Source organism: Adiantum capillus-veneris, chromosome 29 (genome assembly GCF_014529385.1).
Source record: "Adiantum capillus-veneris isolate H3 chromosome 29, ASM1452938v2, whole genome shotgun sequence".
NCBI lineage: Eukaryota > Viridiplantae > Streptophyta > Polypodiopsida > Polypodiales > Pteridaceae > Adiantum > Adiantum capillus-veneris.
In genome coordinates, this window is record NC_140959.1 from 33,954,352 (window position 1) to 33,966,357 (window position 12,006).

The 12,006-nt window shown below is 43.4% G+C and overlaps 1 protein-coding gene across 1 annotated transcript in view; it reads right to left on the bottom strand.

The window, feature by feature from the left end:
• Positions 1-8,853, bottom strand: part of LOC147419016 (ABSCISIC ACID-INSENSITIVE 5-like protein 2) — a 28,312-nt gene extending 19,459 nt beyond the window's left edge. Inside the window, exons 1-5 of the mRNA XM_086506190.1 lie at positions 8,624-8,853; positions 8,462-8,510; positions 8,320-8,390; positions 7,391-8,241; positions 7,245-7,316 (exon numbers count right to left, since the gene is read on the bottom strand). Of these exons, the coding sequence (XP_086362316.1) occupies positions 7,245-7,316; positions 7,391-8,241; positions 8,320-8,390; positions 8,462-8,510; positions 8,624-8,657 (1,077 nt within the window). The 5' untranslated portion in view covers positions 8,658-8,853. The remainder of the gene's footprint in view (positions 1-7,244; positions 7,317-7,390; positions 8,242-8,319; positions 8,391-8,461; positions 8,511-8,623) is intronic.
• Positions 8,854-12,006: the final 3,153 nt, after the last annotated feature.

A 12,006-nucleotide genomic window follows, 5' to 3' on the forward strand; every position in this document is an offset into this window, starting at 1 on the left:
AAAGGGAATTCAGCCCCTTGCCGAGTGAATGGGCACACAGGCGAAGCGACACACTCGTATGCGAAAAGGTGCGAGCAAGGTGAAGAGGTACCGTCCGTTCACATGAAGAGATGCGCGCACAATCTCGAAGGGACACCACCCGACGAGGAGGCCAAGTACGTGGCACTCCCGCACACCCACATTTGCATCCCTGTCCTTTGTTCTATATGTATGTAATTGGAACAGAATAGATTTAAGTTACCTCATGCTTGTATGCACATGCGTACCATCTTTCTTCTGCTTCCATGTAACTCCGGGAAGGGGTGGAGTGTAGCGGCTAGGGTGAGAGGCTCACAACCTTCGGGTCCCGGGAAAAATTTGCTCTGATACCACTGTAAGGATTCTAGTCGCTAATCCTTAATTAAGTACTTAAACTCATGATTAAGACTTAAGAAACTTGAATTGTACTCAAGACAAGACTTAGAAGACTCTGTGTTTGATTGATTGAATGTGTGATACAAGGGCTCCTTATATAGGAGACGAAGAGACATAATGAAAAGACGCGTCTCTTGGTGAAGAGACACGACTTTAGACGTAAAGACACATGCTTTCGGCGAAGAGCTGCAACCATTGGGCGAAGAGTCGCACCCGTAGAGCGAAGGGGTGTGACCAATCGTCGAAGGAGTGTGGCTTTTGGCAAAGAGGCACGTCTCTTGGGCAAAGGGGTGTGACCATCCAAGCGCAGGGGTCCTCCTTGGCATGGCACTTCGCGTATCTGCAACTAGGAGTAGATGTAATACTGCAACATAATCACAATCGTGACAAAGTGAGCTTGCTTGCTAAATCTGTCCACAATGGTCAAGATCGCATCATTTCCAATCTGAGTCTTTGGGAGATCCATAATAAAATCCATGGCAATACTCTCCCAAGGTTGATCAAGCACAGGTAGAGGTTGAAGTACCCCAGGCGTCTTATGCCGATCATACTTTACTTTTTGGCAAACCAAGCATTCCCTGACATATTGATCAATGTCTGCTTTAAGGCTTGGCCAAAAGAAATATATTTCCAATGCTAAAGTCGTAGGGAGAATTCCCTGATGATCTGCATAAGGTGAAGCATGTGCCTCTTCCATAATTTTCTTTCTCAATGGTTCTGCCACGCAAATTGCTTGTGGGTGGTAGAGGTAACCATCCCAAATAGAATAGGGATATTCATCCTCTCCGTTTTGTAACTTACTCCAAATGAAGGAGCAGTCGGGGTCGCTTGGATACAAATCCGGCAGTGATTCCAAATCTTGGTGATAGACAGAAGTAACTGCATTCACCCTAGGCCGTCTAGACAATGCGTCTGCAGCCACATTCTTACTCCCAGCCGTATGAGGATCTGGAAGTGAAACATGGACAAAAAGTTGGCCCATCTCATCTGCTTCTCGGATAATTTCCATTGCGTAAGGAAAAACCGCTAACTCTGGTGATCAGTTTTGATGACAAAATCCACTCCTAGAAGATCATGCTTCCAGGTAGACAAGGCGTGAATCACAGCCATGAGTTCTTTCTCATAGATCGAGGCATGCAATTTTGCATCCTTAAGCCGTCTACTTTCATAAGCAACTGCATGGGCTTCTTGGTTAAGCACTACACCGATGCAATCACCTGAAGAATCGTAGTGAACCTCGAATGGTTTCTTTAAGTCTGGCACTATCCAAATAGGTCCATGGCTTAATAGGTACTTTAGCCTATCAAAAGCACCTTGTTGTATCGATCCCCACTTGAAAGGGATCTTCTTCCTTGTTAGGTCATGCAGTGGTCCTGCTACTTGAGCAAAGCCTCGAATAAACCTCCGATAGTAGGAACACAATCCCAAAAAGCTACGTACGTCATGTACCGTAGTGGAAGTTGGCCAAGTTTGCACGACTTGGATCTTTGCGGGATCCATTGTCACTTGATTGTGTGAGACTATATGGCCAAGATAGTGTATCTCAGTGAGGAAGAACTCACTCTTCTTTGCATTCACATGCAACTCATGCTTTCGCAATTCCTGAAACACTATAACCAGTGCTTCCGATGTTCCTCTCGGTCTTTGAAAAGACGAGTATGTCATCAAAGAATACTCCTATGAAAGCTTGGTGTGGGCTGAAAATTCGATCCATCATTCGATTGAATGTGGCAGGAGCATCGGTGAAGCCGAAAGGCAAAGGTTGTGCGAAAGGCAATCTTATGGACATCCTCGTGGGCTATGCGTATCTGAAGATACCCGCGCTTGCACCCTGCAACTTATCAAGAATATCATCAATCCGAGGGATCGGAAAGCGATTCTTGATAGTGATCTTGTTTAGAGATCGGTAATCTATGCACATTCGAAACGTGTCGTCTTTCTTTTGCACCAGTAGAACTAGAGAGCAATAAGGCGAAGTACTTGGTCGTACTAGACCTTTTTCCAGAAGCTCGTTGACTTGCTTCAAAATTTCCTCTTGCTAAGGAAGACTAACCCGATAAGGGGGTTGGTTTGGAGGGAGAGCTACTCGGTACAAGATCAAAGCTATGATCTTCCGAACATTCCGAAGGTAGCTTGTCCAGTAGAGTATCCGTGAAACAATCTTTATACTTTTCAAGAAATTGAAAACATTTAATTTCCAAACTAGAGAGCGAACCCTCATTAGTTTTATCTCTTACGTTGTGAAAATCAAGTAAGCAAAAACGCACTTCTTTATTTCCTTCTTAATGGAGATATGGCTTATAATGGGGAATAGCCAATCCCCTGCATCAGCAAAAAATATGATGTTCTTGCCCTCATGCTCAAAAGAGAGGGTCTTTTCTACATAATCTGGAACCAGTGCCATGGCATACCCAAGACGATATCACATCCCTCGATGGGTGCCATCAAGAAGCATTCGCGGTCCTTGTACTCGCCAATCCGAACATTGAGCTGTCCGTGCACGGAAGTTGCATTAGTGGTCAACCCCTCGAATCCTGAAGTGACTGGAGTTCCAAGCTGAGCCGCCCAAGCGTTCCGCAGTTTCCAGTGATATGAAGTTGTCCCTCTGTCGATCCAGGTCGTGTCATAGAGGATCGACACCCGCTGGTTATTCACGGATCCCCAAACCTTTAAGGAGCTGACGCTTCCCTTTCTCGGTTTCTGTATTCCCTTGCACATTAGGAATGGAATTCAAGCTCCATGGAGCGGGTTCCTTCTTCGATTATGTTCCTTCTTCGAAGATACTTGTTCCTACCGTTGTTGTCGAATAGGGCAATCGATCTTCATGTGTCCTTTCTCACCACAGTAGAAGCACCTTCCTTGTTCTTTGAAGGTATGTACTTGATTCGGTGTGAGATACTTGAGTCGTTTTCCGATACCCTTTGGCCTCTTAGGCTGATCTGGGTCCTCTGGGGGACACTTTTTTGCCTTGGTTGCCATGGTCATCATAAACCGCTCTTTGCCTTGCACGATACGTGCTATGTTCCATCTGTCTTGGGGGTACCAATGGAATGTAGATCCTCGGCAATGATTGCCAACTCCATCATCCGCTGAAGGCTATCGTGTGGATACACCTTCATACTCTTCCGAAGCGGTGGTTGAAGGCCTACTTCAAACTTCCGCATCTTTTCCTCGTCGGAAATCTTTATGAAAAGCGTAACTTTCAGAAGAACCGACCAAAAACTTGTCCACATAAGCTGTGACTTTCTCATGTTCCTTCTAGGCAAGCCAGTCCCATTCCTTCCAAATGTCCTCGAAATCAGGCGGAAGGAATTGTTCGTAAAATTCAGCTTTGAATTTTCAATTGAGCCCACGTTCTGGCTTGTGTACCTTCCAGAATTTTGACTAACCACCAGCTGCTTGCTGTCTCCTTGAGATGCATCCCACATGACGCAACTTGGATTTTCCGGTGAAGTTCCCATTGGCAAAAGCAACTTCAAAACGGATAATGAAAGACAGTGCCTTGGAGATATCTCTCCGTCCTGTGTAGTTGTCAAACTTCACATTCTTGTCACCAGATTTGAAAATCCTCATCTTGCGGTGACGTCTGCGGTTATCCCTCTTGAATTGGGACTTCTCTTTAGTATATTATGTAGGGTAGTAGTAGGAGTTTTCTTCTTGGGAGAAGATTTAGATACTGTATGAGAAGTATAGTCAAGAGAGTATGATGGACAAGAGATAGAGACATCCTTGCTTTCGTTAAGGACAGAGCGCTCCTTTTCCTAGCCCTGGCTCTTGATCCAGAGATCCCTCGTGCATTTCGGCACCTCTCTCCGCACCATCCTCCTGCAGGTTGCTTCCATTGGCAGGATTTTCCTGACGCCCATCGGCATCCGTCCCTTGCGGCTTCTTCATTCCCTCCAAAGCCTCTTGGACAGCCGGCAATGAAATACGTTGTTGCAATTCTGCGAGTTGAGCTCGCAATTGCTGAAGTTCGTCTTCCGTGGTCCTTCCCGGAATCGTCCTCGTTTGCAGAGAAAGAGAGAATTCCGAGATCTGAAACCACTGTCACAAACGAGAGCGCACACGAATAATCAACAGGCTGAAAATAAATAATCTTTCAACTGAATAGAGTTGAGAAAGAAGTTCGACACAGTATTTGGGACCAGAAGATGGGTTGGCCCTCCCCTTAAAGAGAATCTTTATTAGGGAGAATCTTTCTACAAGCACAAGAACAAAAGAACACCCCTCCGTTCTAATTCTTAGACTCGATAGTCGTTCCTTCCCGTGAGGGAAATCCGAGAGACGAGCTCTCAATCCTTTTTCCGTTTGTACTCGGAGTCAAGGCTCCGCAGACAATTTCTAAATCCCGTTCCCGGAATTCCCAAGCGTAGGCTGAGGCCTTACCGCTTCTCCTTCGCGGTGAAGTGCCTGCAAACTCATACAAACATAGGACAACAATTCGTATGGTGAATCCACAATTGATACCTGTCGCTCTTGGCACGGAAAAGCAACCTCCGTGCTCCGTAGTCTCGCGATCACTTGCGTCTTCTTCCCAGTAGAGTCCCCTTCCCAACTAGGGCCGGCATAAATATGTCACAGAGAGGGGTTGAGTGTTCCTTTTATAGGTTCCGAGGACCGGCAAGAATAGCCGATCCGAACCGGCCAAAGATGAGAGAGAGAGAGAGAGAGAGAGATGGTTGGCAGCAAATTTAAGAGAGAGGAGAGAGAGTGAGGCTGGCACTGGGACCTAGAGAGAGAAGAGAGAAACAGCATTGGTTGTTTTTGCTGCGTACAAAGATCGCTGGTGCTTTTCTTATAAGCTCTTGCTTTATTTTTAATGGGCTGCCCACTTATTAAGTGGGCGGCCGGTCACTTTTAATATAAAAAAATGTGAACCTGAACAAAACTCAATGAGCTGAAAATTGATGCTACACAGCCACATTCCAAGCGTCCCCGGGTACAATTCTCGGGCACAAATGCAATGCAAACACAGATTCCTCACAGGAGAGGATCTGCTCTTCCCGAAAAACACTTAAAAATATTCTACTAGACCAACAAAATACTGCCTTTCCGATGCTCCCATCACCCCATCACGTGACGCATCAAGAATATTCGTTTCCCGGTCTCTCCTACCGAACTAACGGTACAACCCCTTCCCAATGTTTAATGTCACCCATCATATGACACATCAGAGTTGTCCGTTCCTAATGGCTTTTAATAATTCCAGTAGATCTACAATTCCTAACCTTACGGTTGAAGTGCACACATTTAAATATCCTAATTTCAATGAAAAGAAATTACTCAAAAAATTAAGAAAATTCAAAATAGTCCATTTAGCAACACAACAATACAAGAGTTGGGCATGAAGATAGCTTTCTATAGAGAGAATCTTCTCCATCTTCTCCAACGAAGAGAGGATAGATATGTGATCAAACCGGCCTACATGGACACTCATTTATCATATGGGATACGATGTGCTATTGGTCAGATGCGCACATCATCGCATCAGCTAGAGATTGAGACTGACAGATTTAGGAGAATACCAGCAAAAGCCAAGTATGTGAGTTGTGTCATATAGAGCCAGAGACAAGAGTTACATCATGGTTGTCATTGTCGAGTACACTATGAGATACGAGGCCGCTTTCACTGTCTATTCAGAGAGGGCTTTGGACTGTTGGCTAGAGTCATGAGATATCATGATCAGAGATGCCTCGGGTTGTTTTTGCTAGAGCTGCGCAAACACACAAAGAATCTCTTGAGGAGACCAGGTAGTGGGAGACATTCACAGAGGGAGATCACTGACTTCTTTAGAGTAGGGACTCAATAGCCACATGAGCATGCTTCACAACAGACTTCAGAGCCCACTTATACCAGAGGTATATTAGTGGACAGAGCCACTAAGCTCGAGAGAGCTAGACACCCACGTCTACGAGAGGGACCACGACATCGATGGAGGCTCCATCCAAGGATCAAGCCTATTCTAGCACAATATGGGAGACACCCAATACGACTATTTACAAAGGTGGACATTGACGAAGCTCTTCAGCGACCAATGTAATACTTTCTCGGACAATGCCCGATGCCGGGCATCCTCGGGCATTGATGATGATGATGATTTCAGTCTGACGACTCTCTCTCTCTCTCTCTCTCTCTCTCTCTCTCTATACAAAAATTGACCGGCACTATTCCCACACAAGAAGGGAAAAGCGACAGAATCCATGCAATCCACGAGGAGAGGAGGAGAGAACAATCTGACAAGACAAGCAATCACATTGGACAGGTAAATAACAGAATATGTAGAAAAAGGGAAAGAGAGGGGGGTTGGAAGGAGAGAGATGCCGGGGGGGGGGTCACCACAGCTGCCCCAACTGCCCCAAGAACAGCCCCTGCTTAGGGGGACATACAAAATATGAAGGGGCAAATGGTCACCCCCAAATGATGGAGGGTACCCCACATGCATGGTAGCCAGCCCTCAATCAAAGGCTGACACAACAACAACCAGGAGATGCAGTCCCACTAACAACTAAACTTCAATCTCTTACAACGAGAGAAAAAACACAGATGCAATTTCCTAGTTTTAAAAACAAGCTATGAACTAAAATCCACAACATGTGAACATTAAAGAAATAATTTGAACACATAATTCAAAACTTGACATCACACAACCTTAACTTCACTGATTGTTCAGACAGGTTAACATCCCACAAAGCATCTCTTTCAGGGATTCCTACAAGTGCTTCAATGAAACAAAAAATGCCTAAGATCATAGAGCATGGTTTTTAAATTTTTCAATGAAATGTGACTGATGTTGTAGATGATCCACACGAAACTCAATATGTATTAATCACCTGTTGTTGCTTAAGTCTTGCATTTTCCTCCTTCAGCATGGTTACCTCAGCTTCCAACTCAACTGTGTATGCCTGTTAAAAAAAACTTTAGCATGCTACTCCATAAAAAGAATAATCAATGAAGAAGCCTACAATATTTCAAGTACCTGTTTTCTGGCTCTAGATCTCGCAGCAGACTCCCTATTTTTTATCATCCTCTTCTGCCTTCTCTCCATTGTCTTTTCAACAGCAACTTCTGATGGAAATCGCTTCCTGCTCTGCATAGAATAATCTGAGAATGAAGGTGAGAGAGCTAAGCTACTTGCAAAACCTTCAGGGGCCATGACTGCTGTATCAGCAAGCCCATCATAAATGGGGTTGCCTGTAGGTAGTATAAGTGAAGGGGGCTGAAAGCTTCTCTTTGCTGCTGCAATAGCCTCTGCTTGTTGCAACATTTGCTGGTGTTGATGGGGACGATGGTGAAAGTTAATCCAATCATGTTGAAGGTTTGGTGTAAGGGCATCCATAGTAGAGGAGAAGCCATTAGCAATGCTTGCAGTTGATGCAGTCGGGTAAAAATTGCTGCTTTCAGCTGTGTGAGAACCTGCATCTGGATCATCTCTCACAACGCCAGTGCGAACCAGAAAATCTTCAAGAGTCATTTCACCCAAAGTCACTTGTCTATGATGAGGATACTGATGCTGAGCTTGTCTCTGGTGTGGTTCATGGTGTTTATGTTGGTGATCTGGCTGCTTCGCCTCTGCTACGTTTGTAGTTGATTGCTTTTGAATGTTTCTCCAAACATCTTCCACTGTTCTGCTACTTAAAGCGGAGGGTATGGAGAGACTATTTTGTCTGTTAACTGCATTATTTTCTGTGGCAGACGGTGTCAAGGCTCCAACTCCAGCCTTGCTATCTTCTGCGGTCCAAAGATTCTTCATAAATTCATCCATATTCATGCTTTCAAAGGTTTTTCCAGGCTCAATCACTGAAGAAGGCTGCCTAGATAGTATGGTGCCTGCATCACCGTTACCAGGTGAAGAAAGCACCAATTGAGAAACCATGGAACCTTGGTGAAGCTTTAGTCCAATATCACCTTGTAAGCGTAAACAAAGCAGATGAAGAAATCTGCTAAATCTGCCTACAGGCTTTAGCATAGCCCAGCCTCTACACACGTGTCTTGGCAAAAAGCCAGTAAACCTCTAATATGGCATGCAAGAAACCACAAAAGCTTATACTGTTGATGTTTTTTGCTAGCCCTGGGGTACACACAGAAGCTGCAGATATCTGTTACATGCAAGAAAAGATAAAATGCATCAGAAGATAGAGGAGCAGCATGAGAGAGAAAGAGAGCATTTGCAAGCGACACAGAGAGAAGAGAGATTAGGCAGCAGTGATACCTTCGCAGGAATAATCCTCGTCTTCACCCTCCATAGCAGAGTCTGCCGTGGGAAATGCACGAGAATGGAAGCTCGCAGGCCGCCATAGCCGCGCTCAGCTGTTGTTGTCTTGTTGTATTTGGAAAGTTTGAACTTGGCAAGCACGAGTTACAATGGACATTGGACGCTGCCAGAAATGGAAGATTTGGAACTTTATTAGAGAGACACACACTCTTTCTATGAGAGCCACATACGGGCCATACCGGGCTCCAACTGCAAATTGCTCAAAGGAGGACCCCTTAAGCTATAATCCCAAATCATGGCAATGCTTCTATCCCTCTAAAGACTTTTAAAAACCCACTACTAACCAGATAGTACCTTGCTCTTGCCTTGCGCTCTCCTACTCGCAGAGAGAGACATGTTTGATTCACACCTTGCGTCGAGGGCGAGGGCGAGAGAGAGAGAGAGAGAGAGAGAGAGAGAAGTCGGTTTGGACATGATAGGCAACGTGTCGCCTTCCAATGTGTCGGTGGGTGGTTTCGAAGTTCGTGGAAGTCCCCAAACCGACTTCCAATCTCTGCATCTCTCTCTCTCTCTCTCTCTCTCTCTCTCTCTCTCTCTCTCTCTCTCACCTGCACAGATTCTCACTGGGATCCATAACGCATGCATTTAGCAAAAACTTATCCAAACCTGTATATTCATGACTATAGTTGTCAATGCTTATGGCAGATGTTATGTTCATAGCACACATGGAAGAGGAGGGAATAAGAGATGTAAATGGCTCTACAAAAAGAAACTAAATACTTCCCAGTGTAATTACTTGAAAGCCTTGCTAAAGCATTTGGATCATAATAGAATGTGAAAATGAATCATATTTAGATACAAACAATGAAACATTTTGCTATATGTATAAACAACCATCCATTAATGTTGTTTAACAGTACTTGTAACCCTAACAAGTCTTACTAGGTATCCGACAATTTACAGCCATTAAAATTATTCATGATACTACGTGCTCAAAATGGTTTAATAAATGGATTTGACCAACACTTAGGGACTCTATCACACACATAATTGAAGAAACAAGCGTCAGTGTCAGTCCGAGAGACTCATGTTCTCCACATGTGGAATTTGTATCATATAATTATGTCAAGAAATATGACATCCATCAAGTATGACATGTACTTGTGTGTAGAGGTAATTGGAACGCTCGGCAACATGAGTGAGAGGGACCCTCATGAACCTTGCTCCACAACGGTTAACCAAAACTCCATGAGTTTCTAGACCATATTACACACCTCGTGACTAACAACATGTGCCGAACAAAACCCTACCATGTAGGCCTATAAATGCTAATAGGGAGGGAACCCTTGATTGCATCATAATGAACAATTAAGAGAGAAAGTAATAGGTTGCAAAAATGGTGCCTGGTACACTACTTTCCCAAAATCCTTTTCTCATACATGACCTTGTCATGTGTATGAAGAGTTAAGTGGATGAAAGCATTGCAGTGTATGCATCCCACTTATAAATCTCAATCAAAGTATACTCAGAAAGAAAAGAAAACCAAATTATATGCTTACTATGAGATAAAAATGTCAAGGAATCCAATACTTACTTTAAATTCATCAGAATTTTAGCTTATAAAAGGAGAGAATTTTCCTTAAAAGAGTTCTTTAGAAGAGACTAGAGGTTGTGCCAAGCTAATTTCTTTACACATTTACACATTAGAATATCAAAACCATGCACATAATTCAAAAAGAATACCACAATTAAGATTAACAACTTGATGAGGATCATATTTTCTTGAAGCCGGTCCCCTTCCAAAAGGTGAAGGGATTTTTGGGAGAATGAAAGCTAAAGCCTTTCGATCTTTCCTCACACACATAACCATCAACCTTTCACCATCTCTCCCAAAACCCAAGTACATACAATCTAACAAAGACACCACACACACACACACACACACACATAGAATAGACTATATAGTGAAAGCATTTAAGAGAGGAGATGTAGACATGGTTTCTGCATGCACAGCTTAGCATAAGAGTAAGAGAGGAGAATTTTGCACAAGAATCGCCTAAAATCCTAGCCCCCAATTCCATTGCACCTCTTGGTGGAGTTGAGTATTTAATTTTATTATGAAACCTATTTTAGGTGCCAAGTATTTGAGGTCCCTCTTTACATTTTAGTCCATGACTGGTGGCTATCACTTCTTGCATGACCCTTTATATCTCACTAGATATATACAATGAAACCTTATGGGCAAAATAACTAAACATTGTGCAAATAAAAATGCCCCAGAGATATTGTTTGGTGCCTTCTCCTCAATTCCCAGAATCCCAATCCACACAACATCAATCTCACTATTAGTAACAATAAAAAGGCATCACTATAATTAACCATTACATGCCAGCTATCTCAATCGTAATGCTAACCACATACAACAGGAGGGTGCTCAAACTCGTAACATCTCTCCCACCACTAGGGATAGCAATTGTCCTCAATTGCTCAATAGAGAATCAACTAGACCGTGATTGATGAAATGTGTGGAGAAGATCTTGAAAGTTTCGAAAAAAAAAGTTCAAGCATCCATTTAGTATCTTCTCCGGTGGCCATTAAAAGTCAAAAGATAATGGTTGTAAAATGTGATAATGCATGTGGTGGTGGTCTCATGATCAACTATTTGGTTAGGAATGAGTTGCTCTTCTTGATTTACAAGTGTAAGTTGATCCTCATATATGTGACATGTACATAGCGGTCCTCGAAAGAGTCATAAGAGACTAACGTGAAATGCATTGTGAATGTGCCTGGGAGAAGGAAAATTAACTATTAAAGCACATTACAAGGTTATGTATCCTATGTAGGTGTGTTTGGGTATTACACAATAAACCAAAACATAGGGACCATCCAAGCATGAGCTAAGGTCATAGTAGTGGCGCATAGAGTGATCAAAATTAGGTAGCTATTTGCATACCTCTTCGATTACGCAAAATACTTTGTGTTAAGTACTTGGGTTGGTGTGAAGCATTGTATTCCTCACAGCAGTTGACATGTCGTGTCTATCTTCGCCTCCTAGATACTGTAATATTATCCCCTTCAACTAGGAGGTGTTGTTTCATGCATCACAAGCATACCATAAACTTTGCAAAAAGCATTAACTATCCCAAGGCCTCAAACACCTTCGAATGTGGAGAGAGCTAGCGGGGAATGAGAGTAGGGAAGAGGAAGAAGAATCATCCATAGAAGAAAGAAATATTTCCTCACTTATCATCACTCTTCTTGCTTAGCATAGTATAATAGCATAGTAATGAAGATGAAGAGCTTAAGCATTGAAGCATGGCTCTTGGTTGGATTTACATTCCATAGCCAAGAGTGTTGGTGTAGGCTCGAGAATGAGATGG